Below are 27,279 nucleotides of genomic sequence, written 5' to 3'. Positions count from 1 at the left end.
GGCTGGGTTGGTTGTGTAGCAAGCCCTAGGGATCCTCCTGTTTCCACCTCCCAGTACTGGGATTGCAAACACGTGCCATCTTCCACTGTCCCTGTCTTTTTGCATGGTTGTGAGGATCGAACTTTGGTCCTCCTGTTGGCACAACAAGCATTTTTCAGACTGGTCTACCTACCTCCTCAGGCCTGTCTTTTGTTTATTTATATCTTCTCTCATCTTGCCGGATGTTTTTCCACTAAGGGTGGGCATTTCATCACACCAATTTCCTCTGTGCTGTTCTCTCTTTCATTGGTTGCTCCCTCCCTGTCCTTACTGTTCCCTTGATTGGGTTTGTTTTGTTAATCTTTTTCCAACTTCTTGGGTCAAGCACTGGTTTGTTTTCAATCATCTCTATTTCCTAATAAATATATTTAAAATGAAATATTTCTAAGTACTGTTGTATTGAAGCTCATTAATGTGGTGTGTGTGTGTGTGTGTGTATGTGTGTGTGTGTGTGTGTGTGTGTGTGTGTGTTATACTACTGTTCAGTTTGAGATTTTAAATATAACCTTAATAATTGAAAAGCTTTAAAGAGTATATTATTTCAATTCCAGGTACTTGGGATTTGCTCAACTTTCCTCTTTATCTCTAATCGGCTTCTACCAATTTATTGTCTACTGGCAAAGTGCGAGTCTCTTTCCCTAAACATATTCTAACACAATTCGAGGTAGAATATAACATCAGAGATAAACATCAAAAAGTTCCAACTCAAAGACAAACTAAGCATCCGCTGAATGAATCTCAGAGGTCTGCTTGGTTAGTTTTCACAGAAAGAGGTCATTCACATAGTTTGGGACAAGCCCACAGTCTTTACCAGGTCAGTTCCCCTCAGAGACTACAACACTTGCGTGACCGTCAGACATCACAGCATCTTGCTTCCCTGCTTCAACCCTAGACTGATGGACAGGACACGAAAGGAATTCTGGGAGGAACTTTGCCCAGATACAAACAACAGGAGCAGACATAACACTCAACAACCATGTGTGTGTGCTGCACACTCAGATGAATCGAACACAGCATAAGCTTTCCTTATGCCTGAGCAAGCTCTCCACTTATCACACTCAGTCTCATTGGGATGAATACAAACCATTCAAAACAACAGCCTTTATAAACTGATTGCCATGGGACCAAGAGAAATGTTAGATATGTGGATATGTACTTTAGCCATCCGGAAAATTTTTATTGATTCTTTGTGGATTTCACATTAGGCATTCCGATCCCATTTATCTCCCTGTCTCCTCACATCCACCCTCTGCCCTTGCAACCCCCCAAAACAAAACCAAATATAAAAGAAAAACCTTAAACCAAATGAAACAAAGAAACAAAACAAAACAGAAACAAAACAAAAAAGAAAAGGAGAAGAATCTTGCCGAACCTGTAGTGAGGCCCTTTGAGTCACACAGTTTACCCTTTAGTCCATACATCTTTACTTGCAAGTGTTCATTGCCATGAGTCTGGCTCCAGGCCTCTGGCTTCCGCTATATCACTCATCGATAATGGGCCCTCACTGGGGCTGCTCTTGGGTATCCTGTTGTTGTCCTGTGTCATGGAGAGCCTGCTGCTTTGGATCTGTAGGTTCGTCCCCCTCACAGCTCCAACAGTTCATAGATGGGGTGGATGTTGGGGTGGGCCAATCCACAGGTCCAGTTCTGGGCCTGGGTAGTAGCTGGGTCAGTCAGACTGCCAGCCCTCCCTCATCATCACTACCTGGGCAAGCTCTCCAGCGCTGCCTTGGTTAGCTCACCCAATGCAGCCTGCAGCAAGGAACAGGGCCAGTTCTCCTGCTCTCAGGTCCTCACATCCGGGTCACGCACACTCTCACCACCAGGGCCAGCTCCACTGTTTTGCCCAGGTGAGGTATACAAGGGGGCATACAAGAGGGGTGGGTGACAGCCCTCCTGTTCTCGTGGCTAGCTCGCCTGGACCCCCGACAACAGGCTTAGCTCTGGTGTGCTGTCTAGATGGGGTGTAGCGCCTGCTCCCCTCTGCACTACTGCTGGCAAGGGGCAGGGCTGGTTCTCTCACTCTTGTGACCCCAGGACCAGCTCTCTCACCTGCCGCAGGTAGTAGTGGGTGAGGAGGGAGGACATCATTATTTCACCCATGCCACTACATGGTAGATGGAGGAGGCTGAGTCAGCTCTCCTGATTTCATGCCCCCAGGGTTGGCCCATTTGCATCCCTGACCAGCTCTAGTGTGCTGCCCAGGTGAGGCAGCATGACGGTGGTAGGGGGTGGGGCCATCTTTCCTGAATGCAGGGGTGGGGGGAGGAGCAGCTCTCCTGCTGCACTATCCAGCAAAGGTCAGGCCCAGCTATTCCAAGGCCAGTAAGGGGTGGGGTTGGCTCAGCACAACATGGTTCCCCATCTGCAGCAGGACCACGGACCCAGATGTGGCCCTTAGCAGCAGCCCTGGTCTGGATAATACCATGGCCCCAGGTGACAACGTTGGCCTCTCAAATCATCTTGCCAGCCGCACAGCCCTCAGACACCAGCATGGTCACAGTTGCAGCCTAAACCCTGGGCATCTGTGTGGCCCTTGGTGGCTACAGGACCCAGGGACATCAACAGCGACTCTGGCTGTGGTAGGACCACAGACTCAGACATGGTCCTCAGGAGCAGCCCAAGCCAGGATGTCACCTTGGCCCCAAGTGGTACCCAGATTGGCATGGCCCCATCGGCATCATGACCCTCGATACCAACATCAAAGACTACAAGCCTATGCACGCCCTCAGTGGTGACAGGAGCCGCAGACATCAACACGGGCCTCCTCGTGGCCTCGGACCAAGACCCAGCCCTTGGTGATAGCCCAGGCCCAGACATCACCCATAAGAACTTAATAACTTTTAAATTCTTCGATAAAAAGGGAAACTTAAGAACTATTGGGATTCTTAGAACTTAGACATTAAGTTATCTAATAATACAATCAATTAGTACATCAAGTGTATTTGGTTAAAGATGTATTAGTTGACAATTCTCATCATTCTTCATGTGTTATGAGCTCAAATTATGATATCTTTTAGTTTAAGCAATGCTTTCAAATATTTAAATGAAATAGTTTGGTACTGGGATTGAATTTAGGACCTTGCACATGCTACCACTGAGCTATAGCCTCACTTCTGTAAATATAATTTATTTTCTGTTTATTGTAAAGTAAAAAGATTTTTAAAAAATCATAGGGCAGGATAAAGGCCAAGGTTTTGTCTCTAACCAGCACCCACATCCAAGTCTAGTTCTACTGAGGCAGAAAATAAACTCCACAAATGGCAACATGGCATTGGATGTTTTCTTTTGTTAGATAGTATTTAACAATTTTTTGAGAATTTCCTGCTATGTGTTTTGAACATATTCACTACCCCCTAACACCTCTAATAGCCACCCTCTTTATCCCACCTTCCCTTCCCACCCAACTTTGAGATATCTTTCCGTTCCCTATCAGCAGAGTGTGTTGCCCAGCCAGTCTTAGACAAGGGGTTTGAAAAGAACATCCCAGTTAGGGCTGAGCACACAATGGTCTCTTATCCTCTGGACCTTGACCAGTTGGGGGGTCTGGGTTAGTTGACAACTACTGACAAGAGAAACTTCTCTGGTTTGGCTCTGACCTGTGGATAGAGCAATAAGTCACTGGGAGCTGTTTTTTAAGACTGTATCTACTTAGCAGAATAGCAGTATTAGGTTCTCCTCTGGGGCCTGTGATCTATCTGGCCCCAGGGGTATTAGGGAGTGGGAATTTCCTAAGTTTTGTAGTATGTCATTGCACCGTCCTCTAAATTTTTCTTACACACACACACACACACACACACACACACACACACACACACAAAATTCTGGGTTCTAAATATTTCTGTAATGCAGTATTTTATAAGTGTCCTGACAATTGTTTCTCCCCTTGTGTCAGAGGATTTTTCCAGGTCAGTATAATAAGAATAGAAAGCATCTCCAACTCTGCAGATACTCAGAGTTGTACTGATGTCTCCCTCCTCTTTCCAGAAGAAAAACTTGTTTTATCCCAGGGTTAAAAATCATGCCTAGGGGTTGGGGATTTAGCTCAGTGGTAGAGCACTTGCCTAGCAAGCACAAGGCCCTGGGTTTGATCCTCAGCTCCAAAAAAAACACAAAACAAAACAAATCTTGCCTATTTTTGGAAAAAAGCATTGAGTGGTTGCCATCGATCCCTTGCTACCATCAGAGGGTGCTCATTTCAGAACGCTCTCAGCCTGGATCCTACCTGAAGAGTTCCGAATCAATGAGGAGAACCAACCAACGGAAGCCACACCTTCTCTTACATCTACAGTAGTAAGGGAATCCATTTGTGTTTACTGTTGCTCCACCGGCCCACTTCACGGATGCATGGACCAGCCCACTTTTATCTCAGGCTGTAGCTAAGAAACTGCAGGGGCAGCTGCAGGAGGGAAACGGAACCTTGGAGCTTGGGCGATCGCTGCGATTCTTTGTAAAATAAGAGGTGCATTTCTCAGGATTCCTTGAAGCTAAGTATAGGACAAATCAGATGTGTGACCCAGGAAATCCAAGTGGAAAATCTGTATAACTACAAGGAAGTATATTTTAGGAGGCTGACCCTTCCCCTTCCATTTTTTCCCCTTGAGGGTTCCAGTGTGAAAATGCTGTTGGAGAAGGAGACACCATGGTGGATTATGGGATAAATTTAAGAATGTCAACCTTCCATACTTTTCAAAGCAGAAAAAGAGGGGTCAAGAGAGAAAGGGCATAGTAGTTGACATCTAGGAGTGTGCTGGCCTGGCATTTTGTAGAAAAGAGAAATGAATTGCTATTTTGCTTAAACCCATCTTTTTTAAACTTCTTTTACAACCACATCTAATCCTAACAAGATGAGAAATAAGAAAAGGAAGTACAGGATGGATTTATCATCAGAAGAACTGCTCTTTCCTCAGCAGAATTTAAAGGACCCACTTCAATGCCACACTTAAAATCTTAGGAAATTCCCACCCTGCAGTCACCTTCCGCAGGATTTTATTTCTACCTCATCTTTCTTTTTAATCTTCTTCCCCACACAGATAGCCCAGAAATTTGAAGGTCATTATCGACTAATGCCCTTGTACACTAAATGTGATTAAGATATGAAGTCATGCTTTTTATCAGAATAATATTTAGGGCTGGCTATTCCAGGAATTCTGAGCAGATCTTAGGCATTACATTGACTTATAATGAAATCAATTAGTAAATCAAGTGCCTTTGATTAAAGGTCTATTAAATGAAAAGAAGACCCACATGGGCGCCACACAGCTTCTGGGGCCATACATTTTTTAGCATCCTGCCTCGGTAACATCAGAGTGAGATCACTGGGTATGGTCATCTGTTCGCTCATGTACTCAGTAAATATTTGCTGAATACATATTTACCAGGCACTGTTCTAGACAGTGGTGATGAAGACTGTCAAGGTTACTGTTCCCATTGATTTCACATTCTAGTAAGAACAGGAACAGTAAACACAAAGACTAGAAAGAAAAACAAGAAAAGCCAAGTCATGTGAGCATTGAGTATGACCAAGAAGAAATAATGTTTTAAGAAGAGCTATTATTTAAAACAAAAAAGGTTTTAAAGGAAACTGATTACATCAAGAGGAAACTTACTGAACATAGAGACTTTGAGCTGAGAGCTGAGTCAGGAGAAGGTCACAGACTCACAGATTCACAGATTTGGGAGCAGAGGTGGTTCCTAATAGAAGGAATACCTGTATAAACATCTAGATTAGAATTAAATGTGACACTTCTTAGGACAATCCAGGAGTATAGCTAAGCTGCTTGTGGCTGGAGCAGGAGAGAAAGGCGTGGTCTGAGGTTAGATGGACAAGGTAAGTTCATGAAACTGCTGGGCTATAATCAGTGGCAGACTAGGGGAAGCTTATCCAGGCTTTCAAGAACCATTTTTCGAGAAATTGGTAACCCCAATGCTAAATATAATTGTAACTTAAAAATAAGCCAAATAAACTCACAATTGAATAAACTATGTCTATCAAAAATATGACACTCAACCCATTACTCACTAATCCTACACTATATTTTATTACTACCCATGCTCACAAGGTTCTTATTGTGGTACAGATACTGCACGATATGTTACAGAACATCTCTTCTCACCCATTACATTTCTCATATCCAGGGGCTGCAGACTCTGAGAGCCAGATGGTAAGTTCCGACAAAGATACGTTTCATGTGTCTTTAGTGGATGTGAGTACATCATTTCATGGACAGTTAAGTGAAGCTGAGCATCAAGGTGAAAGGGGCTCCTGAAGCATCTTGTCCTGTCAGTCATCTGATTTTACAGTCTTGAGAAATCTGTTGCACACCTTCCACTTCAATTCTGGGCCAGAATTGCCAGGAGTATTCTTGATAATAAAGCATAAATAAATGTAGACACACTCCTCTATTTTTCTCTTATTGTGATCAAGGGGATAAGAAACATGGCATCCTAAAGGAAGAGAATTCAAGAGGATATGAGGGGCTGTGTATCCTTATGTGGATAGCCTTATTAAGAATCATATCCTTAGAGGAGCCGAATAGATCAAAAGAATAGATGCTAAAGGAGGATTTATTAGACTGCCTTACACTGTATGGATTGGATAGTCCAACAGTGGCTATCTCACACTAGAGAAGCCAAGAACCTGGTAGCTTCTCAACCCACAAAGCAGGGTGACCCAGCAATTTCAGCATAGCACTGAAAGAACGGCGTGTTCATGGATGGCTGCTGGTCTTCAGCCCATGTTGGAAGGCCGTAGATCCTGAGTTCTAATGTCAGTGAAGGTACACAGCATAAAGTATGTGAAGTTGCTGGTGAGAACCAAGGCAAAGCTCCCTCTGTCTCCTCTTATCTAGGCTGCCACTGGAAAATGGCACCAAGACTTAGGGCAGGTTCTTCTCGCTTCAAATAACCTGATCTACAAAAATCCTTCATAGGACTGCCCAAGGTCTTGCCTTGTCATCAGTCTCAAATACAGTTATGTTGACACACAGGCCAGCAGCAGTGCCTAATGCATTGTGCCAGTCAAGTACTTGAAGCATCCGATGCATTGAGCAAAATAAAGTCATTGGCAAATGTATTAGTCTTGAGTGCTCTTGGAAATCAGAACCATCAGGAGATTAGAAAAAAACTGATGAATAGATGAGTGGATAAATGATCGATGGATGAATAGGTAGACGGATGGACAGACAGACAGATAGGTAGGTAGGTAGCTAGCTAGGCAGGCAGGCAGATAGGCAGACAGATAGATGAAAGATAGATTGATAGATACTATATATTAGGGATTACTTCACTCTGCCTGAAGTCCTACAGCCAACCTGGAGACCCGGAACAAGTGAAGCAGAATAACAGAATAAAAAATTAGATGATGACTTAGTGATTTACTTAAAACGCTGCTGTACTGTTCATTTCCAAGCCTGAATTCATCTGCTACCTGGAACAAAAAGACCTTGAGAAATGGCTGGAACAATGGGTCATTGCCCTTAGCAACCTGACCACAAAAGCTTACACATATCAACTATAATGCAGGCCTTTAAAAACAAAGGGCTGGCTGCCATGTACGCTTCTGCAAAATCTCCCTTGCTTGCTCACCCCACCTTGTGGTTTTAGAGTATAAAACGAGAATGCAAACTGAACCTAGGACCAAGGCCTTTCAGGAACTATCTTGGCTTTGATCCATGGCAAATACATTCCCTCTCTTCTATTTTCATTGATGTCAGAAAGATTCCTGCAGCATAAGTTCTAGTCTGACCCCAAGTCTGGAGGCAAGAGATGGCAGAGACAAAGAGTCGGGCAGACACAGAATTCCCCCTTTTTGTTCTATTCAGGTCAGCAGCAGAGAGGGTGAGCTCCCTACATAGGGAATGGAATGTCATACTCAATCTATACTTCAAACGTTAAAGTCATCCAGAGACATCCTTAGAGACAGTGATAAAAACATTTAGCTGGATGTCTGAGCACTCTGGTCCAGTCAAGTTCATATATCAATTTAACTATCAAAATTAGGACCTTTGATAAAGGGGAAACATCAGCAGGGGTGAGAAATAAATGAGGTAAAGCTAGTCATAAAGTAGAGGGATGGATAAGCTTATATTTTGGATGAAAAGGCTTTTTTGTTTGTTTGTTTTATGAGTATAATTGTGGTTTGATAAAGACATTAAATGGATGATGCAGGCTTATGCATGGAATTAAGGAGAAGGAGATTTGATGGAGACATCCCATTTAGGGCTGTGTGCTCCAAGGTCTCACTCTATGTGTAGTATCTGACTGTTGGTCTATATTTGTTCCCATCTACTGCAGGAGGAAGCTTCTCTGTTGATGACTGAACAAGGCACTGGTCTATGAGTATAGCAGAATGTCATTAGGAGACATTTATCACTATATTTTTTTCTTTTTTTAGACCGGTATTATTTAGTTTCACCTAGGTCCCAGGGCTATCTACACCAACATCAGGTACGGGTTACATCTTGTGGAGTGGGCCTTAAGACCAATCAGTTATTGGTTGGTTACAAATCCCTTCCCTCTCCACTGGGAGCTCAGAGAACCCTGCAGAAGAGAAGGCGAAAGACTGTGAGAGGCAGAGAGGATGGAGGACGCCAGGAAAAGCATGCCCTTTAAACCAACGTGCAAAGCTCACATGAGCTCACACAGACTGAAGCGGCAGGCGCGGGGTTCTGCATGGGCCTGCATCAGGTCCACTGTCTTCATACTATGGCTACCAGTTCAGTGGTTTTAGGGAGCTCCTGAGTGGACAAACGGGTCTCTGATTCTTGTTCCTTTTCTTGGGTTCTTCTCAGTCTTTCGGTTTGTCTTGTCCAATTCTGGAGTGATCGTTTTGTTTTATCTTATTATATTTTATTTTGTTATGTTTTTTTTAAAAAAAAATGAATAAATGAAAATCTAGCCACCAGAATAAAAGTTAACGACTGAACTGTCACTTATACCTGATGGGAGAGGGAAAATCAGTTTTCTCCAATAGAGCAGCACTTGGCACATCAACCACTCCAGGTCAGGACCCACTTTCAGGCACAGAAGTTTTGTGGGTGCGTTTTCATTTGGTTATGGTTTGGTGGTTTTTATTTTCTTTTGGGGGTGGTTTATTTTGTTTTCTTGGTTTGGGGGGATTCTGTTTTTGTTTTGTTTTTTAGAGAAAGAACAAGGACCTGGATGGACTTGGGGGGGAGGAGGAATATGATCAAAATCTATTGAAGTTTAAAAACTGTTGTAAATAATAAAAGTAAAATATAATAGTAAATAAATAAATAATGCGGAAAAGAGACACATGCTCAGAACAAAAGCTAAGACACTGAAGAGCACGGACGTGGGCTTCTCTAAAGGGGTTGCCAGAAAAGGTTATAAATCTAGGGCAATCAATCGAGCTCTCTGGACTGAGTTGCAAAGGGACCAAACTCAAAGAAAGTAGTTGAGGCTGGAGAGAAATGGAGCAGGAATGTGGATAATGAGGAGCCTGTGGATGATGTCACAGTAAGGCCAAGAAGTAGCCTCCAATTGGAGGATGGGTGGACGGGAAGTAACGGCAAGAAATGTAAATCCCCGGCCACTGGGCAGGCCATTTGTGTGCTCCCTTTCCCTCTGAGTCAGGATTCTGTCCACTCCCTAGGCCCAGTAAGACAAGCATCTCAGTATTAACTTACCCACTTCCCCTCTCTCAAAGCTACCTGGGTACCTGACCTTTCAGGACAAATACACATTCTTTACCGGAAAGGGTTCCGTTTTCACCACCTTACCACTTGGCGCGCCTCGGGTGGGGCAGTTTCCATCCTTGGCATAGGAAATGTAGCTTGTTGAGAGAACAAGGTCCCTGGTCTTGTTTGATTAGGAATGGCATGAAGCTTCAGCATTCGAGTGTTAAACTCACCTCACATGTTCGGGGAGACAGCTCAGTTCAGGTAGCCCAAATATTCAGACTTGAGTTCAGATTAGTAAATAAAAGCCAGTCACGGTGGTGGTGGGAAGAAGGGGAAGAGGAGACCCTGAGAGCTCAATGGCCAGAGAGTTTCACAAATGGATGAGCTACTGGTTCAGTGAGAGACTGTGTCAAAAAATAAGGTGAAGCCTGACAGAGGAGGAACATGTTCGCTATGGTCCTCTGGCTTCCAGACACATGCCAGCGTATACATACATACACCACACACAGAGAGAACACCTCAGATATCAGTACTGTGGCCATCGTGGTGAACGGGACATACATATCTGCATCACGTAGAGCAAAATTATAGAATTAAACTGAGCATTGCAGATTTCCCACACATACACCGTTCCTGTTGCAGTTCCACTAACAACCAGCAGGTGGCAAGCGCCCCACACATCGAGCAACGGAAGACAAGGCAGGAAAACCGGGTCCCCATATCTCAGAGGAGAAACTATTCCAGTCACAGATCAATGTCCTGTTTCTCCAGGAAAGCTGTGGAAACAGTGGTGTTTCATTCTGTTGCGTGTGTCAAGATGCACCAAAGACCCAAAGTTTACTCTTGTCCCTAGCCCTAATCATTTGTCTCTGGGATGCTCTGGCTAGCAGGGCCCATAATTTGAGCATCAGCGTTACCACTATGTAATGCAGGCTGATGATGACATCATTTACCCACGAAGGTTATTTTATAAGGTATGGGTAGCTTGAGGATGAGTTCACAGCCACTGTTCTTACCTGGAATTTATATCTGCGTGGTACTCAGGTATGTGGAGAGGATGGAGTCCAAGGAAAAGGAGTCTTTTGTTATCCTGCTGTCTTAATGAACTTTCTCCCTTTCTCACCGACTGCTCCATCCATCCGAACCGTCCCAGGAAGCAGCAAATGTGACTTGTCTTCCTCTTCTCGAATGTGCCAGTTATTTGAAGGGTCAATGGTCATATGAGCCTCAGTCGAGTGTAGAATTCAACAGTGTTTTCTGGCACTTGATAGGACTAGTGTGTCCTCTTGCTAGTATTTCAGGTGGAGTGTTATATTTAACACCGAGAATTTTATAAATTCTAAGTCCTTAAATCTCTTCTTTGTTTCTTCTACAGGTTTCACGTCAAGGAATATCCATATCAAAAATTACTCCCTGACACTTGTCCACCCCCTCCCAAGGATAAAAACTCCCACTGGCTGCTGTCGCTTGTTTGTGGTACAAATAGAACTATGGGCGAGTGGCTGAACCAGGCAGGCAAGATGTCTCCCTCAGTGACTGGCCTGGCTCCTGCTCCCTCGGAAACCTGCTACCAGTCAGCTTTCTCCTTGGCCCTCAGCGCCAGTATCCAGGTCCCCAGGCCACTGATGGATAAGCTACAGTTTTCCCAGACTGCGCCGCGAGGAGTCAGGCTGAGTCTGGGCTTGGGGAGGTGCTGATGGACACAGGACGCGTGGCCACACAATGGGGACACACGACTGACCTCAGACACCTCGGTAAACTGTTCCTGCTTTCGGGGAGGCGGGAGGAGCAATTCAGGAACTCCTAGGTTCCTAGTGCCCCTGTTCTTTAACCACCTGGAAGATCTCCCAGCCCCTTGAACCTGGACAGCACCCAAGACGTAGAAAGCTCCCAGTTTCCTGAGCTTTCAAGTCTCAGGATGGTAGGTAGCATGTGTTCCATACAAAGAAAATCATCACTAGATGACTGGCCGGACAGGGTGGCAGGGAGTGAACTTTCGGAGGACTGAGGCAGTCTTCACAGGAGTGGAAGAGATGTTGAGTGTGCAGCTGAGGGAGGGAAGGTATGTGAAAGAAATCAGAATTTAAAAGGTTTGGGGACAGGAATTACAGAAGGAGCAAGTTGGGGCGAAAAGAGCAGGGTTTGAGTTTGAGGAGCTTTTGTTTGTTTTTTTTGTCTTATATGCAAACTGTCGCTTAGGCTTAGCGTGAGTTCTTATCCGCCTCATTAGCATGAGCTGTGGCCAACAGCCTTAAACGTTCTAATTATTTATTATGCCGTCCCATAGGGGTCGCAGCCCAGGGGCACAGCGCGCTACACTGGGATGGGGAAGCAGTAGCTGCGAGGCAACCCCAGAGCCCCCTTCCTAGCTCCCGAACCCTGCAGCGGTAGACTGCGCAGAGTTGATGCAGTGTCTGGAAGTCTGGAATATCTTTTCCCTAAAATTCATCCCCTGAGACGGTAGGGTATCTCTGGTCCTGCCAACATAACCTGGCTTTTGCAGAACACCAAGCGAAGGGCTGCTGGGATTTGGGCCTGGTAGCCAGTGGATGCACTTTCTAGGAGTCCGAGAACAATCTAAAAATTGCAGCATCCCCTGTCCCCATCCTTCCTCCAAGATGGTCCGTGAAAGGGCGGGGGCAGGGTGGGGGCAATGGGCTGAAAGCTGGCCACTCACGTCCATGGTCCTATTCACAAACAGTTTCAAAATAAGTTAACCTCCGTAGGGTGTTTTCCCTCCCCTTCTAATTGTCCTGGTTCCTCCTCCCTCTCTCCATTCCAGGCTGTTTTATGTCCCTCTGCGTTGTGCCAACTACTTTATCTTTATCCCTTCTCTTTCTCTGTTGCCATTCATTCCCTTTTTGTGTGTGTGGCTTCTGGGGCCGATGTGCGGCTCATTACCACCCACTGCAAACTCGCTCCTGTCGCTGAGGTGTTTCTATACAAACTGGAGCGTCCAGTTGTCATATTAATTATTACACCGCGTAATGACTGAAATGGTCAAAATAAGGGGAGACTCAAGAGCGCTTTTTCCTGCTGCTCAAAGATTCAGCAAAGAAGCCGTGCAACAAAGCGCTAATTGGTCCCCAGAAACAGTCTGACAAGGCATGGAAGATAGGTTTCACAGAGCCCTGTGATTGTGAGGGGGAAGCTCTGAATGGACTCCACGCTTCTTTTCTAAACTCTCTTGCTGAGCAAAAAAATGGACCTCTGTTTGAATACTGCCCTGATCCTTGAATAATATACCCAGCAGAGAAAAAAATGCACCATTTATTGTAAGGTTTTTTTTTTCCTCCTTCCCAAGCTATTCAGGGGTTCTCTGTGAAGAATCAGCTGGTTTTGTTTATGGTGAAAGACCTTTGCTTTGTTTTCATTCTTGGAGGAGGTGCTGAGGGGGAGGGAAGAAGAACCCTGTGCCTAGACAGAGCTGGGCCCGGCCTAGGGTAACAACAGAATAGAGTGTAGCAAATGCTACAGAAGTTTAGAATGTATTGACTCTTTGGAGAGCTATATAGATTAACGACTTTCTTTATGCTTATCCAAGGAAGGTATTTAATCATAATGTAAATGGGGCTTTAGAAAAAAATAAAGACTTAGCATTAGTTCTCCTTATTTGGAGAACTTCAAAAGCTCCCGTGAGGCTGACTGCAAATTACTCCCTCCCCCTCCTTCCCCCTGATCCAAAAAGCCACAATAAAATATACTTTGTGCTTGTTTTGTTTTGCTTTTTTCCAACTTTTTTTTTCCTTTTAAGACATATTGAAAAAGTGAATAGGTTCATTAGAAGTCTGGAGTCCTTGATGCAGGTGCAGGCTGGGCTGTTGTGACCGAGCTGCAGAACCAAGCCCCAAGTGAAGCTTGTGTTCCCCTGTCCTCCTGAGGGGCCCTCTCTGCCTCGATGCAGACCCGGCAGTTTCCCCAAGGTTACCAAGGAAAGGGCAGAAAGGGCTTGCCTAACAAGGAGACAAAGTTTAGGACGCTTGGCATTTTCCCTGGGTAGAGTACTATCTCCCCTTAGGATAGTATCTAGCCTGGGCTTAGGACTGCTTATTCTCCAAGAATGAGGCCTTGTGTTGTGGCTGGCAGGAGCTGAGTTTGCAACTGATTCCATTTGCATCCTCTTTTCTCAGAGCACCTGAGGTTCTGGGATTCAAAACGCCTCCAAATTGAAGATTGCACAAAAATCAGAGTCCAAGAGTTAACTGCATTTTCTTTTTACTCTTTGCCCCTCATTTAAGATCCACAATACACACAACTTTATTAAGAAATTGTTTCATGGGAAAACTAACTTAGCCATGCCTTTAATCCCAGCACTTAGGAGACTGAGGTAGGCAGATCTCTGAGTCTGAGGTCTACCAGGACAGCCAGGCCTACATGGAGAAACCTTATTTTGAAAAACAAAAACAAAATTAAAATAAAAGAGAGAAATGAAACCTAGTTTAGTCTTTAGTATTGAATGCCCCCCCCTCAAAAATGTGGCATAAATGGAAATTTTTCAAAGAGATGAGGCATACCTCATTTCCACAGAGAAAAGCCACAGGATTCTGAGCTGTATGTGAATAAAAGTACTACCTGTCTGATCTTCTACTGTTAGTGAAATTAAGATTCCAAAAGACTAAAGGTGCCAGGCTCAGGCCATCTAGGAAGCAGTTCCCATGGCCCACTAGGAAAGCCTTCTTCCCTACAGGATCTTGGCTCAGAATGTAGACGAGGACAGATCTAAAGTATGGTCCAGCTCAAGGATGTTATGAGATAAAAAATACCAAATGTAGAAATTAAGTCCCTTATTGTGTGGAAAGGTGAGGCAAACCATCCCCTTCTGCCAGAGTGACTGTGTTCTGGGTAACACAGATGTTGCCCTCCCCATCACAGGACAGAACATTTATTGTGTACTCCCTGATACCTATGCGGCTCTTTCCAAAGCAGTCTCATCGACAACCTCTGACTTCATTCTCATAACGGCTTTGACAGATAGGCAATAGAGTTGTTGATGAGTCTGGGATAAAGGTATGCAGTTCTTCTTGGATAAAGTGAGACTTTGTTCAAGTGACCTAGTCAAGGAAAACCCTGGGGACTTGTCTGCAGTCAACCCACTGGGTGGCAAGAGAACCACAGAAAGTTGATGTGAAATGTAGGCCAGTGGTCCTTCTGTAGCTCCTTTGGTGGATGATCACACTGCATGATCAGCATTTAAGAGTAAGCCTCAAAATTGTTAGTGTTCTAAAATGTGGTTCCTATATCTACTTCCCTGATTCACCAGCATCATCACTAATCAAGAATAAAAGGAATTATTTAGTGTTAGGGGAGACACAATATTGAATTTCCAGTAGTTAGAACAATTATCACAGTGAGGCTCCAGGAAGCCAAGAGCTGAGTCTCCTGCTCCAAATTAGAGTGGATCTTTAAATATTCCCTAAGGCTTCGTGGATTAAATGTTTTAGTTCTTTGTTTGTTTTATATTTTGCCTGCAGGGTGATGCTATAGGTGGTGGTAGACTCTTTAAGAGGTAAGGCCTCTTGGGAGTTTCTGAGGTTCCCAAGGCCTCCTGGGACTTTCTGAGGTTCCTAAGGCCTCCTGGGAGTATCTGAGGTTCTTAAGGCCACCTGGGAGTATCTGAGGTCCCTGGAGGCCTGAGGGAAATTGTGGGATCACAGCCCCTTTCTGTATTAGTTAGGGTTTCTATTGTTGTGATAAAACACCATGGACAACTTAAGGAGGAAATGTTGTTTTTGTCTGTTTGTTTGTTTGTTTTTGTTTGTTTGTTTGGTTTTTTTTGCTTACACATCCTGAGTCACAGTCCACTGAAGGAAGTCAAGACAGGAACTCAGGGCAGGAACTGAAGAAGAGGCCATGGAGGAATTCTGCTTATTGGCTTGCTCCAATGGCTTGTCCAGTCTGCTTTCTTATACCGTCCAGGACCGCCCAGAGTTGTAGCATTGGACTGGGCCCTCCCTCATCAATAATTAACCATGAAAATGCCCAATAGGCATGTCTACAGGCAATCTGAGGGAAGCGTTTTCTCAACTAAGAGTCCCCTTTCCTAATAGGTCTAGGTTTGTGTCAAGTTGACAAAATCATCCAGTAAAACTGAACCGCTGTCAACTGGACACAGAAATACATCATTTATAAACTATAGCCTTTCCTTTCTTGTTCATCCCTAAGATTGCCCACTGATATCATAATGTAAGCATAGCATAACTTTAAAAGTCTCAGTCTTAAATTTTTCACTACTTTAAAAGCCCAAGTATTCTTTAAGAATTTAACATTTTTTTTTTATTTTGGAGATTATAATTTAATGACAACATTTCTCCCTTCCCTTTCCTTTTCCTAAGTTCTTCCATATAAACTTCCCCGTCCTCATTCAAACTTATAGCCTCTTTTTTCATTAATTTTTATTGCATACAAATATGTGTATACATGTATATGCTTAAATCTAACCTGTGCGGTCTGTATAGTGTTGCTTATATGGTGTTTTCAGAGCTGATTCTGTGGCACTGGGCAACCACCATGCCCTTTCCTAAACATCTCTTTAAAACTTCAAAGTCTTTCAACTGTGGACTCCTGTAAAACAAAGAATAAGTTAAGTACTTTCTTACTCCAAGAAATAAGAATCAGGGTACCGTCATCATAATCAAATCAGAGCAAAGCAAACTTCAGTAGCATAAAATAGCTTAGTGTCCAACATCTGGGGCTCACTCATAATCTTCTGGCCTGCAAAGAGCAGAGCAGCTCCACTTCTTTGGTTCCAAAGTCTTCCCTAACTCCTCCCAAAACAATGAGGTCAGGTCTGTCACAGCATTATAACTGGTACCGATTTCTGCCTTAGCTGGGTTCCTAGTGCTATGAGAAAGACCGTGGCCTAAGGTAACTTGGTAAGGAAAGGGTTTATTTCCTTTGACAATTGTAGTTCACCATGAATGAAAGATGGGGCAGGAAGCCCCCTTTCTTTCACAACCCAGGACTACCTGCCCAGGAGTAACTGCCCAGAGTGAGTCGGATCTTCTGCTCCACATCAATCATTAACCAAAAAATTCACCCATGGACTTGTGAATTGACAATCTGATGGAGGCCTTTTCTCAATTAAGACTCTGTCTCCCCAGATATGTCCAAGTGTGTCAACTTAACAAAAACAAGCAGCACTGTTCTCTTGCCCCCTTTTTTACTGGTCATAATGTGAGTAGCTTTGCCATTCTATGTATGTCAGCGAGGATATGCCTTTCACACGGGTTTAGAACAAAGGGGCCAATTGATCACAGTCTAAAACCGTGAGCTTAGAGGAACCTTTCCTCTTCATAAAGTACCTCAGGCATTTTGTACTTGTGATAGAAAGATGACCTAGACACCCTCACAGCACATGTCCCAGATGGGTGCTTGAGAATGACTTCCTCATCAATCCAGCGTCATTTCGTGGTCTCTGCTTGTAGTGGAGGGGGTGGGCATGGTACAGGCGAAGAAACTGAGACTTTCAGAGGTCAATGCACTAACTAGGATAGAGTCTACAGGCTGTGTGAGTGGGAAGGATTACAGAATTGGTCTGTTGGCACTGTTACATCCTGTGCTCTCCAAAAATATCCTTCTACGAAGAGCCAAGGCAAGGTGTGTGATTCAGTTGGGAAGTTGTCTGTTCTTTCTGCACATGGATATCACTAGTACTCCAAGAACACTCTTAATTAGCCCCTCTCATGTCTAGGACATCTCTCTGGGACATCCGAATGGACCCTTTAGGAAGACTCATCTCCACAAAGAGAAATCATCTAGAAGCAATTATCCTGGCCAGAAGTTGTGGCCAATGCTCATAATCTCAGTCCTGGAAAAGCTAAGTTAGGAAGCTTTGGCTATGCAGTAAGACACTAAAAAATAGCTCCAATAATAATTAAAATAATAATAACCATAATAACTAGAAGCCATTATCCTGGTACTTCACCACAATCATTATTGCACTCCAGGCCTTGATCAAACCTGAGGACTTATGGACAAATCCACCAGAGGATTGGCCTCTGCATGGTTCTGCCTATGGAGACCCCGACCAGAGACCAGCCTAGGGTGTACCACAGCAGTCTGAGACCTTTGCCTGCAGTGCGTGGCATTCCTAAGCTGGACTTGGTTCGGACAGAGAGCACGCCAGGCCTAGGGCCCAGGAAGGCCGCCTGGGCAGGCACTGTCCCAGCAGCCGGGCGACCGCTGCAGGCGCCTCCCTCTCTCTCTTGCGGTGCCAGCACACGGCCCCAGCGGGCTCCGCTCCCAGTCGCCTGCCACCGGCCCGCCAGGCACACGCCTGGGGCGGGATGAAGGCTGCGCCAAGGCCTCTGAGGCGTCTGCAGCAGAGCAGGACAAGGAGGGAAGCCTTTCCTTTTGCCCAAACTCAGCCACCCTCCATTCCTTCTGAGCAGCCTCCTCCTTCTTCTCCATTGGATTTGGAATTTCCCGGAGCGCTCTCCTTTCCCAGCCTGTCTAGAAAGCATCTTCTGAGGAGTGTGGCAGGTGTTCCAGAGGGCCAGAATTAGATAACCCTGAGAGCTTCCCTATATACATGTTCTTACACCACTGTCCACCTGCACGCCCCCCCTCTTTCACACACACACACGCACACACACACACACACACACACACACACACACACGATTCTCCTGCCTTCATTTCTTGGAGAACTGGTAAACACCAGTTCACGTCCTCTATCCTCTGCACACTTGGCGAGTTGTGTCCAGCATCGTCGTCTTGAAGCTGGAGAAAACGAACAGGGCAGCCTTCCCTGGCTACAGAAGGGGAGAACTTGCCTAGCGCCCAGAGGACCCAAAGGACTCAAGTCTGCAACGTCTCTCCCCTTCCATCTTTCTAAACCTAATTACAAATCTGTTTTATTTTTTTAAGGGCCGTCAAAGAATCCTCCAGAGTAACTGTGGAGAGAAGAAAGAGGGAAAAAAAACCCAGAAACCCAGTCCCCCACCCCACCTCCATGAGGTCCCCTGGCTACTTTTTCCTGACTAAATCCTTCCGTGCATTATGCATTTTCTTCCAAGTTCTCAGAAGACTCCAAAGACACTTTCCCTCCAGACTTTCCACCTAGGCACCCCAAGTCCCTGAGCCATTTACCCTCTTTAAGAAGAAGGCCCCCATTTCTAGAGCCACCCCCTGGCGTCCCGAACCACCGCCCCAAGCGCGCAGCCTGTTTATTCAGCCGGGAGTCCGGCACGCGCCAGGCGCACGCACTGCAACAACAAACCCGGCTGAATGGAGAGTTTGCAAGGAGCGGGCGCGGGCAACCGGAGGGGGGGAGGAGGGGAGGGAGGGAGCTGAGGGGGTGGGGGAAGAGGGGGTGGGGTGGGGGCTGCAGCCGCCCTCTGCAGCAGTGGGGAGTGGGGGGCGAGGCGGGGCCAGGGCTGCGCGTGGGGCTGGGTGTCCCATTGAAAAGGCGGCCGCTCCGCAGCCGCCCAGCACTCTCTCACTTCTGGCCAGGGAACGTGGAAGGCGTACCGGCTGGGAGCCCATCAGGGAGTTGGAATTGGGGGCGAAAGAGGAATTAGAAAGAAAAAAAGGGGGTTAACCAAATAATCCCAGAACTAGGCTCAAGCTAGGCTGGAGCCGGGGAGAGCGGGCGCAAGAGAGTGCAGCACCGGAGCCAGGCGACCTGGCAGAGCGCGCTCAGCACTGACTTTTGCTGCTGCTTTTCCTTTCCCTTTTTCTTTTAATTCCGAGAAGGCGCCGGCGGCGGCCGCACACGCGAGCGCCACGCGAGGCTCCCGAAGCCAACCGCGGCGGGAGGAGGGGAGGGAGGAGGCGGCGCAGAGGGAAGACGATCGCCCAGGCACCTTGCTCCGCCGCAGCTGGAGAACTCTGCGGCCTGCTGCGCGTTTCTTCTCTTTTAACTTTCCTCCGGGGCCCGTTCCTCCTCTCTCCTTTTCTTCGCCCCTTTTGATCGTGCCTCCGAGTCCCGAGTCCCCCTAGCGCTCCGCGCACCCCGCGTACCCTTCTCGCTCTTCCCCGCGATTCCTGGGCCGGGCATGGAGAGCTCTGGCAAGATGGAGAGCGGAGCCGGCCAGCAGCCGCAGCCCCCGCAGCCCTTCCTGCCTCCTGCAGCCTGCTTCTTTGCTACGGCGGCGGCGGCGGCGGCAGCAGCAGCAGCAGCGCAGGGCGCGCAGCAGCAGCAGCCGCCGCCGCAGCAGCCGCAGCCGCAGCAGGCGCCGCAGCTGAGCCCAGTGGCCGACGGCCAGCCCTCAGGGGGCGGTCACAAGTCAGCGGCCAAGCAGGTCAAGCGCCAGCGCTCGTCCTCTCCGGAACTGATGCGCTGCAAACGCCGCCTCAACTTCAGCGGGTTCGGCTACAGCCTGCCGCAGCAGCAGCCGGCCGCCGTGGCGCGCCGCAACGAGCGCGAGCGTAACCGGGTCAAGTTGGTTAACCTGGGCTTTGCTACCCTCCGGGAGCACGTCCCCAACGGCGCGGCCAACAAGAAGATGAGCAAGGTGGAAACGCTGCGCTCGGCCGTCGAGTACATCCGCGCTCTGCAGCAGCTGCTGGACGAGCACGACGCGGTGAGCGCCGCCTTCCAGGCGGGCGTCCTGTCGCCCACCATCTCCCCCAACTACTCCAACGACATGAACTCTATGGCGGGTTCTCCGGTCTCGTCCTACTCCTCCGACGAGGGATCCTACGACCCTCTCAGCCCAGAGGAACAGGAGCTGCTGGACTTCACTAACTGGTTCTGAGGGGTCTGTCCGGCCCACTGGGAATGGACTTTCGAAGTAGGTACGTTTCCTTTGGGGTTGGGCAGGGGCGTTCTCGCCTGGCCCCCCTTTCCTCTGTTTGAGGGTCCATGGAGGGTAGGGGCCGTCTCCAGGAACGCGGAGGGGTTGCTTTTTGCTGTTAGGACTGTTTCAAATGCTAGTTTGTTAGCTTCAGTATTGACCCCTGAAAGTGGCTTTGCCCACGTTTCTAAGAGGTCAGGTGTAAAGACCCTGGGTCCTGAGTCCTGGGACTTGTCCAAAGAGATGTTTTTCGTGACAGGCTCTCCCCAAGCCTCCACAGCCTCTACCGATACCTCTGAATTCACACTAACCTCTCTTGTTTCTGTTACAGGGTGACAGCAAATCCTGGTCTTTACTGTTTCTCGCCACGGACATTGAGAAGGAGGAAGAAAAGAAAAAGAAAGAAAACAAGCAAGCCAGACGGCCCACCTCCAGGGGCAACTCGACTGAGATGCAATGTTCTCAGCAAAGAGGGGTGGGCTCCACACAGTGTCTTTGCACTCCAATTATTCTCAGACACACGAGAAGAGTGACTGGTACCTGAACCCAAGTCCAAGTCACTGCTGGTGTGCAAAAGCAGTGGGTTCCTTTCCTAGAGCAAGAGAGAGCTGCACGCACCGCACCCCGTAGTAGTGACTCCCAGCCAACCACTAACAGGCAGGGTCGAAAGCACTCCCCAGTGCCTTCATCTCCCCGCCCGTCCTCGTGAAACCAAGTCTTAGCCCTTGGACTTGGGTTAACGTCTTTCCTTAGGAAGCCCCATCCCAGTGAGCTGTGGGCACTTGTCTGCAGCGAAGCAGCTATGTTCTACCATATTCAGTTCTCGGGTATCCCCCCTCTCCTGGTGGCCTCCTTCCCAAACCCTCGTTCTCGCCCCCAAGGTCTTTGCTTCTGTTTTCATCATAGAATGCTTCCAATCTTTGTGAATTTTTTTTATTATAAGAAAAAAATCTATTTGTATCTATCCTAACCAGTTTTGGGGGGATATATTAAGATATTTTTGTACATAAGAAAGAGAGAGAAAAATTTATAGAAGTTTTGTACAAATGGTTTAAAATGTGTATATCTTGATACTTTAACATGTAATGCAATTACCTCTGCATACTTTAGATGTGTGGTCCTTCTACAGCTGCCAGCACCCCCCCCCCACCCCGTGTTGTAAAGAACCCTCCTCATAGGTGAGATCCCAATGCCACCAGAATGACGTCAGCACCGATGTGTCTTACTTCCCAGAAGCGTTGTTAATGTATTAATGATGTTATTAAAAACTGCTGAAGGAGAGTAAAGTTTATGCAGCTACTGTCCAAACGCAAAGTGGCAGCCAGTTGGTTCCCATGGGTTGCCTTTTGGAAATTTATACCACTGCCTTTTATCCCCTTACTGTTCTATTGCAAACTTACAGAAAACATGTATAACCCTGTTTTATACAAACTAGTTTTGTAATAAAACTTTTTTTCCTTTTTTATAAAAAAAGAGAGAGAGAGCGAGCGAGAGACTGACCAGCTGCCTCTACTTCTTGGTTTTCTTTGGCTCTGATGCTCCTGGCTAAGTTATCAAAATACCCCAAGAGAGGGTGGGAGGGAGGCAGGGTGGTGCCAAGGGTGCTCAGTTGCAGTACGGAGGGAGAGAAGTGGTTCAGCCCGTCCTGCTCCAGTGGTAACTTTGTGATGCTTGTGTGTGGGGCCGTCTTCTCTTTTATTCACTGTGCATATATGACAACTCCCAGGGAAATAGATAGCAATCCATAGTTACCTCACCCTACCACATACTGTGCATTAAAAAAAAATCCCCAAAGCAGTAACCTGGGAAGGGATGCTCCCCCTCCCCCCCTCTCAGCCCATTTGAGGTCATCAATGTGGGGAGACTGTGATTTAGTCTAGGCCTGGGTGCTTGGGAGGCCAATGCTGAAAGTTGGGGGTTGGAGTGGGTCTCCCTCTCCACAAACAAACTCCAGGGCTGGAGTGGACTCCTCTGCTCTCAATTCTAGGCCCATACTTCCCCCCCCCCCATATATACATATTTTTCCCAATATGTACACTTTCCATCCCGAGTTGAAGTAGAAGACCCACATGATACAAATTCTCTTCCTAAGGAATTAGACTGGAGTGTGTAAATGTGCTACAAATGTGTGGTCGCTTTGAGACTCTGGCCTATCTAAGCCTGCCTGTGACTCTATCCCCATGGCGTGAGCAGCGTGTAAAAGTACCCAATTACCAAGATTCAAAAAGAAATTGGTGGGGTTTTGGCTGGCTTGCTTCTTGTCAGTTACCAAGGACGTGCTCAGAATCCTACTCGACCTAGCAGGCGCCTTGCTCTCTGCCTGCATTGCTTGCAGATTCAGTTTGCGTGTCTCCAGCCAAGCGGAAAGCCAGGCGCAAAATGCATCTTACAAAACCCAACAAAGAGCCGGGAGCTGGCACGTCTTCCAGAGTTAAAAATCTAGTCTGTGTGGGTATATCTATACCATTTAGTGGCACAGAATGACCATTTTTAAAAGCCGCTATGCGTGGAGCATGCCGCAGCGTCTGATGTCATTTTGCTAAATGACCCTCTATAGAATGCACATGGAGGCTTCAGTCCCTTTCATAGAGATGGGCGGAATTAAGGGGGAAAAAAAATCAGTAAATTCCCCACCGCCATAAATAATCGGACTTTCTGCCAGCAGTGGGCCAATTTAGAGCTTACTTGGGGAAAGCAACGCTTCTGTGGTACGGGCTTTGTTTTTATATTATTTGGAAGACCAGAACTAGACGCTCCCCTCCACCCCCATTCCCTTTCCATTTGATTTAGCTGCCTAAGGTATGCAAAGAAAGTGTTGCAAGCCATTTATGGCTATGAATATAACATTAGGATAATGTTTCAACCCCTACAAAAGGGATTTTTTTTTTCTTCTTTTGCCTAAAAGGACAGGTGTTCTTTTACCCACTTCTGAATGAGAAATATCGAGTCTCGGTTGAACTCTGGGCAAAGTTAGTCGGTTGTTTGCCACAATGTGAAGGCAAACTTCAAAAATTCACAAAACACACACACACACAATTTTGCCGGAGCTAGGAATGGGCAAAATCTCATTACATCTGCTCTAATCGCTTAGCAACACAAAGCCAGGGCATGTGCAGCCAAGGGAAGCCATTCACAGAGCTCTGACAGGCCGCATTCAGCCAGCATTAGTCAGCTCCATAAATCACCGCTGCCCATTGGCTGCGCGGCGGGCTTAGGACTGTCAGCGAAATACAAAATGTAGACCCCAGCGGCCAGCCTCCGGGGTGGGGGCCACTCTGGGGAAGACTTGGTTTGCATTATTGACTGAGAGAACTTACCTATTCCGTAAATAGCCTTGGAGACCAAGACCACTAGTTAAGGCTGGATATTGGCCTGAAATAGAGAAGGGGAAGTTAAGGAGGAGGAGTGGAGGGAGGGGAGAAGGGAAGGAGGGAGGGAGGGAGGGAGGGAGGGAAGGAGGGAGGGAGTGGAGAGCTGGTTGTATAGCTACTCCTCAACCTGGAATAGCTACTGGGCCACACGCCTCACCTCCCAAATTCAGTCTTTCAGCTTTGGGAGTAGGAACCTATGCATGGGGAACTATCCAGGTAGACCTATCAGGCAAATATATATGCTGTCTTCTATCGAGATTTCAAAGGAGAGTGGGGCTGACATGGAAGGTGGACATGCATCTCCACTCTACCTTATGCAGGCACATGAGAGCACCAGGAAGGAACAACCGGGTTCCTTGGCATCCACAGCAAGTACATTAAAGGGATCTAGTAAATGTCCTTGTGGCGGACATTATAGGCCCTGTGTAAATAGTCCTGTGCATTTCTCCCCATCTAGTTATCATGAGAACCAATCAATGTGTCTAAGTCACAGTCCACGCTGGATTTGTACCAACAACCCACACAGAATGATTTCCGAGAGTCAAAGCAGGTCAAAGGCAACTCTCTTAGAAACTGCAGCTTGCATCACTCCTTCCCAGATTGCCCGTCTTCCCACTTGTCAGGCATTTTCTGTCACCTACTCTTCTTTTCTTCCTAGGATTTAACCACTAATGTGAAAATTCCGTGCTGTTGCTTCCTAGTGTGATTGCTGTGACTTGCCATGTGTGCAGTGGTGAGCTCTGTGCATTAGAACAGGGACCTCACCTGTCTTGTTCAGCATCACCCACTTGGTGCCTGAAAACAGTTGTTTGGAGAGGAGAACCTGGGTGGTCTGCAGTGTTCCGCTGATGGGTCACACCGGCTGCCTTCAGCACCCACATTTGTTCTCTGTTTTTTGTTTTTTTTTTCCTGCCCCTGTGTCTCAGCAAGCTGACACAGAACCCATCACCAGAGCTGTGTTGCTTTCTGGCTTTCCTGTAGGGTTTGGCCAGGCAGAGGCATGAGAAGACCACTGAGTAGGAGGAGAGAAGGGTTGGGGTATCCCTATTCTCTTATTCATTTGTTCTGGAAGTGGATGCTCCTTGGTCTAAGGCCACATGTTCCTGCTACAGGTCTACCTTTGCTGATGATCAATAGCAATCCTTCCTCTTGCAGGCTCCAAGGTGACAGACAGCAGCTGCCTGTTGCTGCTGTCTGCTGTCCAGGTGCTGCCTCTCTGGGCTCATTCGCCTTCACCCTTAGTTTTTCTGCCTGATCATTAACTCTTCTCATTAGCCCCTCTAAGGAACAACCATTATCTGTTACCTCCTGTTGCCCCTGACTGCCTCTTCACCATCAGGCCTCAGGATGGATTGCTTTGGGTAAGACTCTTTTCAGGGGTTTCAAGGAAGAGACTTTCTAGGGTAGGCATGAACTCTCTTCAGCACCATCTCTGGAAAATCACTCCATCTTTTGGACCAGCAATGACTTACATGCAAGTTTGAAAAAGAAGTTAGTTATATGTTTCATGGCAGTGGAGTGTAATCATAGCTTTAATCGGGATGGGTAGCAAATGAAAGGGCCTCAGAGCTGTCAATAGCTGTTTTTCAGCCATCTCCTTTCCCACTGATATTTTTAAACCTGGTACGGAGATGGTGCTGGGACTCACAGGTAAGGTCAGCGAAAGGCTGAGGCAGATGGGGCCATCCACATCCTTACTTAAAAGGGAATGAGTGACGATGACATTTAGTCAGTATTTCTCGGTCTCCATTGTCATTACTTGAATCTTCAATAAATGGACTCGAGGAAACCTGTCTTATTCAACTTAATACAAAATAAACAAAGCTCTAAGGATCCTTCTCTCACACACTAAAGCCTGTGACCCCGTGAATTTCCCTTTTCTTATTGCTTTGAAGGCGCTGAACTTCCCGCCACTCTTGGGTCGAGAAATGACTGTTTTCAGATTTCTCCCAGAAATTCTGGGTTACAGAAGCAAAGGAAGTGAAGTAAATGGATTTCCTGACACTAACGTTCTTTCCTCGCTGCGTGTGAGACCGGCTGGGCTCTAGCGCGGCCCGAGTTCTATGCGTTCTTCCTTTGTATGCAAGATTAGGTTGTTACAAAAGAGGGTGTGTAGGTTAATGGCAGGAAGCAAGTTGCAGTGTGCGGCGCTAGCCCTGAGCGCGTGTCGGGCTTAATGATTTATTCAAGCTGCAGCGCATCCGGGAGTTGATTGGCTGCAGGCATGCGTCCGCTGTCAGCTGCGTGCGCTGGGGACTTGCGGGGCTAGCTACCTGATCCGGAGAGAGTGGGCAAGGGAGGGGAGGTAAAGGAAAAGCAGGTTGGGGACCAGTAAGGGAGGTGTGAAAAGGAGGAACAGGTTGAAGGTGAGACCCAGATCAAAGGAATTGGAGGAAAGGAGACAGTAGGGAGAAAGAAAGGAAGAAGAGAAGGAGAAGGAGGGAGGGAAGGAGAGGAGGGGGAGAGGGAGAAATGAAGAAGGGCACTGAGAAAGAGGGCTGCAGTTTGCAGAGCCCAGTGGGACGCGCTCCCAGAACCTCCGGCGGCGGCAGCGTGTGCCCCTCTGCAGGCGGCCAGGCGCTCACAAAGCAGCCTTTGATGCGGTGGCTATCCAGGCTATTTTGGGGATGAGCTGGGGGAAAGCCACCTACCCACGCTTCTCTAAGTGAGTCACTTTCTGTTAAGTGCCACGTAGAGGTTTGGGCCCCGAGTCTGGGCTGTCCAGCACCGGATGTGGATGCAGGAGACAAAAGCTCCTCCCCTGTCAGAAGCAAGGGCACTTAGTGACCACCTTCCTCACCCCTGTCCCTGCAGGGAGACCTAGCTCCAATTCCAGACCCCACAGGATGGGATGGCCGATCCTTCTGCTCTGCAGGCCCTACCAAAGCCCTTTAGCTGCACCTTTCTGGAACTGCCCTCCTCATGGACCCCACACTCTTCCTTCTTCCTCTACTCTCCATTCACTGACACACACCCCAACCCCCCCCCCCCCACACACACACACAGAGGTATAAAGTCTCCGCAGAAAAATCAAACATTTCTACATTGGAGCTGCGTCATCCCATTGGAAGAAGAGAGGGTGTGGAGGGCAAGAGAGAGCAGGGGAAGATGGATCCAGAAAATCGGGGATCTTGAGACTCCAATGGGAAAAATCAGCCCACTATGTGCACTGGCAGAGATAGAGTTGTTGAGAGTGTGATAGTGCAGAGGCAGCAGACAGAAGGGTGGCCGCAGTGTTGGGGGGCTGAGAATTCTGTCAACAACCTCCCTTATCCAGAAAATCTAGACAGAAGTGAAGGTGGCGTGCCACCCTCCCCTCAGAGAGTCCACACAGCTCGCCCCTCCCTGCTGTCTTTCTTCACTAGAAAAACAGTCTGTCTCCATTGTCCAGGTGCCAGCAGAGCCTTCGGGGAAAGAGAAGCCGGCCAGCCCTCTGATCAAACTCAAAGGTTAGTTAAAAGACAAAACCAGCTGAAAAGTCTTCATG

The 27,279-nt window shown here is 47.2% G+C and overlaps 2 protein-coding genes across 6 annotated transcripts in view; one reads left to right on the top strand and one right to left on the bottom strand.

Moving 5' to 3' along the window:
* Pah (phenylalanine hydroxylase) overlaps window positions 1-19,819 on the bottom strand; it is an 82,037-nt gene extending 62,218 nt beyond the window's left edge. The window contains exons 1-3 of one of the 4 annotated variants that reach the window (XM_036170130.1): window positions 19,646-19,819; window positions 16,121-16,243; window positions 10,699-11,730 (exon numbers count right to left, since the gene is read on the bottom strand). The gene's annotated coding sequence lies outside the window, so the exon portion shown is untranslated. Of the gene's footprint in view, window positions 1-10,698; window positions 11,731-16,120; window positions 16,244-19,488; window positions 19,551-19,645 lie in introns of those variants that run through there. The other 3 variants (XM_036170131.1, XM_036170133.1, XM_036170132.1) reach the window with 3 other exon arrangements.
* Window positions 19,105-21,835, top strand: Ascl1 (achaete-scute family bHLH transcription factor 1). 2 transcript variants are annotated; one of them, XM_036170135.1, is made up of 2 exons: window positions 19,105-20,418; window positions 20,753-21,835. In XM_036170135.1, exon 1 carries the CDS (start codon window positions 19,681-19,683, stop codon window positions 20,380-20,382), a length of 702 nt encoding a protein of 233 aa, XP_036026028.1. In that variant the 5' UTR covers window positions 19,105-19,680; the 3' UTR covers window positions 20,383-20,418; window positions 20,753-21,835. The 2 variants fall into 2 exon arrangements, with proteins under 2 accessions (XP_036026028.1, XP_036026027.1); XM_036170134.1 differs by having other exon boundaries at window positions 19,105-20,422.
* Window positions 21,836-27,279: the final 5,444 nt, after the last annotated feature.

The sequence above is a fragment of the Onychomys torridus genome, chromosome 20 (assembly GCF_903995425.1).
Source record: "Onychomys torridus chromosome 20, mOncTor1.1, whole genome shotgun sequence".
Classification (NCBI taxonomy): domain Eukaryota; kingdom Metazoa; phylum Chordata; class Mammalia; order Rodentia; family Cricetidae; genus Onychomys; species Onychomys torridus.
Note: the sequence above shows the minus strand (reverse complement) of the source record. Positions and strands in the feature narration are given on the sequence as shown.